At 35.3% G+C, this 7,489-nt stretch overlaps 1 protein-coding gene across 1 annotated transcript; it reads left to right on the top strand.

The window, feature by feature from the left end:
• Nucleotides 1–2,747: 2,747 nt before the first annotated feature.
• On the top strand, nt 2,748–3,514 carry LOC141706705 (uncharacterized). The gene is made up of 2 exons (XM_074509509.1): nt 2,748–3,080; nt 3,203–3,514. The coding sequence occupies exons 1-2, from the start codon at nt 2,748–2,750 to the stop codon at nt 3,512–3,514; spliced, it is 645 nt and encodes a 214-aa protein (XP_074365610.1).
• The last annotated feature ends 3,975 nt before the right edge of the window (nt 3,515–7,489 follow it).

Raw genomic sequence — 7,489 nt, 5'->3', positions numbered from 1 at the left:
CATGGTTGAGGTAGAACAATATTTTCTCAATAGCCCCTCTGTTAAATTCACTTTCCAGAAGAAACTGAGCTAATTTCTCATACCATGCTCTTGGAGCTTGCTTAAGGCCATAAAGTGCTTTTTCAAGCCTGTAGACATGATTGGGAACTTTGGGATCTACAAAGCCTGGAGGTTGTTCAACATATACCTCTTCTTCCAATTCTCCATTGAGAAAAGTACTTTTAACATCCATTTGAAATACTTTAAACTTCTTGTGAGCAACATAAGCTAAAAATATCCTTATGGCTTCTAATCTAGCAACTGGTGCAAATATTTCATCATAATCAATTCCCTCATGTTGAGAGTATCCTTTTGCAACCAGCCTTGCTTTGTTCCTTGTAATTATGCCATCACTGTCAGTTTTGTTTCTGAACACCCACTTTGTACCAACAACAAACATGTTCTTTGGTCTTGGCACTAGGGTCCAAACTTTATTCTTTTCAAATTCATTTAACTCTTCTTGCAATGTCTGCACCCAATCAGCATCTTGAAGAGCTTCTTCCACTTTCTTTGGTTTAGTCTGAGAGAGAAAAGAATGATAGAGGCATTCATTTAATGCAGTTGTTCTAGTTCTGATACCTGCATCAGGATTTCCGATAATTAAGTCAGGTGTATGTGCTTTAGTCCACTTCCTTGCAGATGGAAGGTTTTCTCTAGAACTGGATACTCCCCCATGATCCACGTTGTCTCCATCAACATTTTCTGATGCTCCCCCTGAAATTATGCTCTCTGAGTTGGATCCTTCAGAATTTGAGTTTCCAGAAATATCAAAACATGAGTTTCTAGAATTATCAGAACTTGGCCCATCAGAACTTGACGAATCAGAACTTGAAGAGCCTGTTTTAGATTCTGATGCTTCTTGAGATGTGGTTGTATCTTCAGTATGCTCCCCCTGCACAAGTGCATCTTCTTTTGGCGTAGTCACCACAGTTTCAGTGACATCAGAGTTTAATCCATCAGAGTTTGCAATATCAGGTTTTAGACTGTCAGGAGTTACAGAATCAGAATTTAAAGCTTCATTTTCAAATCTCAGCTGATCATGATCATTGAAATCTTCAAGTCCAGTAATCTTCTTATCATCAAAAGAGACATTGATAGATTCCATGACAACCCTTGTTCTTAAATTGTAGACTCTGAAGGCTTTTGTAGAAAGTGGATATCCAACAAAAATTCCTTCATCAGCTTTTAGATCAAATTTAGATAGCTGTTCGGGATGAGTCTTAAGAACAAAACACTTGCATCCAAATACATGAAAATACTTCAAATTTGGCTTCTTTTTCTTCACCATCTCATATGGTGTTTTTCCATGCTTGTTAATAAGTGTTGAATTCTGAGTAAAACAAGCAGTCTGCACAACTTCAGCCCAGAAGTATGTTGGTAACTTTGCTTCATCAAGCATAGTTCGTGCAGCTTCAATAAGAGTTCTATTCTTTCTTTCAACAACTCCATTTTGTTGTGGAGTTTCAGGAGCAGAAAATTCCTGCTTTATTCCATAGTTTTTGCAGAACTCTTCCATGATCAAGTTCTTGAACTCAGTGCCATTATCACTTCTTATGATCTTCACAGGATCTTTGACCAATTTATCCAGTTGTTTGACATGATCAATCAAGATGGATGCAGTTTCACTTTTTGTGTGCAAGAAATACACCTATGTGTATCTGATGAACTCATCAATTATGACCATAGCATATTTCTTCTTTGCAATAGACATGACATTCACTGGACCAAATAGATCAATATGTAGTAGGTGATAAGGCTCAAGAATTGATGATTCAGTCTTGCTCTTGAATGAAGATTTTCTTTGTTTTGCCTTCTGACATGAATCACAAAGGCCATCAGGAGAAAATACTGATTTGGCAGTCCTCTCACAAGATCTTTCTTGACAAGTTCATTTATATTGTTAAAATTTAAGTTTCTTGTGCCAATTCCAGCTTTCTTCAATTGATGCTCTACTCAACAGACAGATTGCAGAACCATCAGTACTTGTTGAAAGTTTGGCTTCATAAATGTTACCATGCCTGTATCCTTTCAGAACAACTTTGCCTGTAGATTTGCTTACAACTTCACAGTGTTCTTCAAAGAAATCCACATGATAACCTCTGTCACAGATTTAACTCACACACAGCAGATTATGTTTAAGTCCTGAGATCAGAGCTACTTTTTCAATGATGACATTCCCAAGATTGATATTGCCATATCCCAGAGTTTTCCAATGTTGCCATCTCCACAAGAAAGACCTGGGCCAGCTTTCTCCACAAAGTCTGATAGTAGGGCTTTATTTCCAGTCATATGTCATGAACATCCACTGTCCAGAACTAGGATATTTTTCCTGTTGCCCTGCAATCACAAAGACCACTAATGATTAGTTTTAAGGACCCAGACTTGCTTGGATCCTTTGGTCTTTTTAAGTTTGTTAACATTTGCAGCGGATTTAGCATCAGAGTTTATGTTAACAGTTTTCTTATCAGAATTTGCAATATCAGACTTTGCATCAGAACTTATACCAGAAGGAATAATGCTAACTTTCTTTATAGAAGGTTTTATTTGATAATAATCATAGTACAAACTATGATATTCCTTACAAGTATAAATGGAATGCCATAAACTACCACAATGAAAACAAGGATTTTGTGGCTTATATCTAACAAACTGACTCTTAACTCCTGACTTTGAAGGTAAGGAGTTTATGTTCTTATTCTTCCTGCAAAATGTTGAATCTTACAAAGCTTGAATTCAACGCACTTGATGTCACCAGAAAAAATTATTTGACATGGATTCTTGATGTTGAAATCCATCTTAGTGCAATGAGCCTCGGTGACACTATAAAAGAGGGAAATAAAACCTTCGAACAAGATAAGGCAAAAGCCATGGTATTTCTTCGCCGCCACCTTGATGAAGGATTGAAAATTGAATATTTGACTATTAAAGATCCATTAACACTTTGGAAGGATCTCAAAGAAAGATATGACCACCAAAAAATGGTGATACTTCCTAAAGCTCACTATGATTGGCTACACTTGCGATTGCAAGATTATAAAAGTGTGAGCGAGTATAACTCTGCCATGTTTAAGATTACATCTCAATTATGTGGCGAGAATATCACCGATAAAGATATGTTGGAAAAATATATTCCACTTTCCATGTAAATAATATGCTCTTGCAGCAACAATATCATGAACGTGGATTCACAAAATATTCTGAGCTGACATCGGTTTTGCTTCTTGCTGAACAAAACAATGAACTTTTGCTGAAAAATAATCAAGCACGTCCAACTGGCTCAGCACCATTCCCTGAATTGAATGCGGTGACTAATAATGAATATAGAGATAATAAAACAGTTGGACATGGACGTGGGCATGGACGTGGACGTGGGCGTGGACGTGCTCGTGGTCATATTTTGTGCATGGTAGAGGCCGTAATTAACAAAATCCCCCCAACTTTAAAAGAAAGCCTTACTACCAGAAACAGACAATAAATGAGGAAAAATATGAGGGAAGTACGATGGCTAAAAGGGGTGAAAGTACTTGTAGTCGATGTGGAATGAAAAGTCACTGGAGAAGTACATGTCGTACCTCCAAGCACTTTGCTGACCTATATCAAGCATCTTTAAAGAATGTTGAAACTAATTTCACCGAACAGAATGATCCTTTGGGGATTGCCCATCTTGAAGCACATCTTGGAAGTGATGATCTAGTTGATCCTTCGACCTTTACTCACATGGAAGTTGGTGATTTCTTTGAAGATGTTAATATGAATATGCCTAAATTTGGTGGTGATGAGCCTAAGAATAACTAAACAAGGCCTTACATTGACTTTTGAACTATGATAATCATCCTTATCAGTTGCTTATATAATTTTCTTTTCGATGATGAAATACTTGAGATGTTCTACCTCTATTTCTAATTTTATTTTTTCGTGAAGAAATATGGCCAGCAGCCTCTCAACATGTTTTATAAAAAAAAATGAGGAATCTTTTGTTTGGCGAATAGTGTAACAACACATACAATTTTGAAAAATAAAACATATTTTTCACATCTAACATTAGCCAAAGATAATGTAAATACAATATCGGGTGCATCGGATATAATTGAAGGCTCCGGAAGAGCAAGTATAGTGCTACCCAATGGTACATATTTATTGATTAAAAATGCAATTTTTTCCACCCGATCGAAAGAAATCTTTTGAGCTTTAAAGATATAGGCCACAATGGCTATCATATTGAGACGACAAATGAACGTGATAATGAATATTTATGTATCACGACTATAGTCTCAGGGGGGAAACATGTGATAGAAAAACTCCCATCATTTAATTCTGGATTATATTATAGTTTTATAAATCCTGTTGAATCACACATGACTATTAATACAAGATCTGTTGACCCGACAAATTTTACTATATGGCATGATCGTTTAGGCCATCCGGGTTCAACAATGATGCGAAAAATTATTAAAAATTCAAATGGACATCCACTCAAAAACAAAATTGTTCCAATGTCCAAATATTTTTCATGTGTTGCTTGTATTCAAGAAAAAATTGATAGCAAAACCATCTCCTGTGAAAGTTGCCATTGAATGCCCAAAATTTTTGGAGCAAATTCAAGGAGATATATGTGGACCCATTACCCCATCTAGTGGGCCATTTCAGTATTTTGTGGTACTAATTGATGCATCAACTGGTCACACGTTAGTTTATTATCTACTCGTAATGTGTTTTTTGCACGACTCCTTACTCAAATAATTCGATTACGAGCACAATTTCCTGATTATAATATAAAGAAAATAAGATTGGACAAAGCAGGAGAATTTATATCCCAAACTTTTAAAAATTATTGTATAGAGCATTATGTTGCCCACACACACTTAAAATGGTCTTGCTGAGTCTTTCATTAAAAGACTACAACTAATTGCAAGACTATTACTTAGGACAAATTTACCAACTACTGCCTAGGGACATGCAATATTACATGCGGCTTCTTTAGTCTGGTTAAGACCGACTTCTTATCATTCCCCAATGCAACTGGTAAATGGTCAAGAACCAAATATCTCTCACTTGAAAATTTTTGGGTGTGCAGTTTATGTTCCAATATCCCCTTCCCAACGAACAAAAATGGGACCCAAAGAAGATTAGGGGTATATATTGGATTTGATTCTCCCTCGATTATAAAATATTTGGAGCCCAAGACTGGAGATTCATTCACGGCAAGATTTTCCAATTATCAATTGACGAGACAATTTTTCCTGCATTAGGGGGAGATAAGACAAAATTTGAAAAAGCTAAGCAAAAAATTTTGTGGAATGCAGTATCCCTGTCTCATTATGATCCACGAACAAATCAATGTGAACTTGAAGTTCAAAAGATTATCCACCTACAAGAAGTCGCAAATAGATTGCCTGATGCATTTACTGATGTCAAGAATGTGACAAAGTCACATATACCAGCTGTTAATGTTCCTTGTAAAATTATACTTCCTGAAGAAGATAATAATATCATGCTAGCAACTGAGTCTAAAGCACGCCAGAAGCGTGGTAGACCTATTGGATCCAAGGATAAAACTCGTAGAAAAATAAGGAAACTTGATAAGAAAGTTGGAACATCAAATGACATCATAAATTTGATCACTGAAGAGACGTCTTCCAAGGATGATCAAACACCTGAAATTGTTGATAATGAAGAGATCTCGATAAATTATGTCATTTCAGGAAAGAGGTGGAATAGAAAAGAAATTGTCATGGATGATATATTTGCATATACAGTTGTACTTGACATTTCTGAGGAAATCGAGGCTCAGGAGCCTAGATTGATCTATGAATGTAAAAGATGAAATGATTGGCCAAAGTGGAAAGAAGCTATTGAAGCAGAATTGAAATCACTTGAAAAATGCCAAGTTTTTGGACTTATTGTCCAAACACCTGCAGGTGTAAAACCCGTTAGATATAGATGGGTATTTGTGCGTAAAAAAATGAGAAAAATGAAATTGTGAGATACAAGGCACGTCTTGTTGGTCAAGATTTCTCACAAAGACCGGGAATCGATTACGAAGAAACTTATTCCCCGGTAATGGATGTAACAACATTCAGATTTTTGATAAGTTTATCAATTCTAGTCCGAATAAATTTAATGGATGTTGTGACTGCCTACTTGTATGGGTCACTCGATAGTGACATTTACATGAAGATCCCTGATGGATTAAAAATTCCTGAAGCATATAGTTCAAGACCCCAAGAGATTTACTCAATTAAATTACAAAGATCATTATACGGATTGAAACAATCGGGTCATATGTGGTACATTTATCTCAGTGAATATCTTTTGAAAGATGGATATACTAATAATGTAATATGTCCATATATTTTTATTAAAAAGACAAAATTGGGGTTTACTATCATAGCAGTATATGTTGATGATTTAAACATCATTGGAACTCCAGATGAACTCCATGAGACGATTGGATATTTGAAAAAAGAGTTTGAAATGAAGGATTTGGGTAAAACAAAACTCTGCCTTGGTTTTCAAGTTGAACATTTATCTAAGGATTCTTTGTCCACCAGTTTTTATATATTAAAAAGATTCTTAAACGGTTTATTATGGATAAGGCATATCATGTGTGTACACCCATGATTGTACGATCATTATAAAAGAATAAGGATCCATTTCGCCCAAGAGAAAAGGGAGAAGAAATTCTCGGTCCTGAAGTACTGTATCTAAGTAAACTAAAACATGTTTTACTATACATGTTTTGACATAATTATAAATTAAGAGCGTGTTAATCTTGAAGTTTTAAAATGATAATTTTATTCAAACTCCACTAACCTATTCTATAAAGTTCTAACTAATTTCGCAGGCGGAAAGTGATAGGGAATCAAAAATTGAATAAATTAAGTGGAGATTTTCTTTTGCTATGAATTTAATTATTGCAGGAAATTTTTAACGAGGCATCATCACGTGCAATGAATGATGATTAAAGGAATCCAGCAGATTTATTTACAAAGGCATTTTCTACCACTCCATTCGAGAAATTAGTACACATAATCGGGATGTGCAGACTTCGAGATCTATTTTGATATTCATATTCATGTCAAAATGAGGGGGAGATATAATACGCTTATTATTACACGTGTTTAACATATGTACTCTTTTTCTTTCACCAGGGTTTTTCCCACAGGATTTTTTCTAGTAAGGTTTTAACGAGGCATGGTGTTCTTATGAGTCATCTAAGGGGGAGTGTTATGTATTAATAGATGACTCTTAGCCTTTCATATGGTTATCTTAATTACTAGCAATCTTTGGCTCTCCATTTTCCTTGTAACATCCATTCTACTAGCCTATATAAGGCTTGCTTGTACTTTGTTTATGATATATAATAACAAGATGATCTCTTTCATTATTATCTAGTTCTCTCTCAATCTCTCTTATATATATTTTATATAACAAATTACCTTATATTCTT

The sequence above is a fragment of the Apium graveolens genome, chromosome 1 (assembly GCF_009905375.1).
Source record: "Apium graveolens cultivar Ventura chromosome 1, ASM990537v1, whole genome shotgun sequence".
Lineage (NCBI taxonomy): Eukaryota > Viridiplantae > Streptophyta > Magnoliopsida > Apiales > Apiaceae > Apium > Apium graveolens.
Note: the sequence above shows the minus strand (reverse complement) of the source record. Positions and strands in the feature narration are given on the sequence as shown.

What these genes read in the sequence shown, in the direction of transcription:
- LOC141706705 (XM_074509509.1), top strand. Translation starts at nt 2,748, where the DNA reads ATGTTGAATCTTACAAAGCTTGAATTCAACGCACTTGATGTCACCAGA. An exon ending in GATTGCAAGATTATAAAAGT is followed by an intron (nt 3,081 to 3,202) that starts GTGAGCGAGTAT and finishes ATGCTCTTGCAG; the next exon opens with CAACAATATCATGAACGTGG.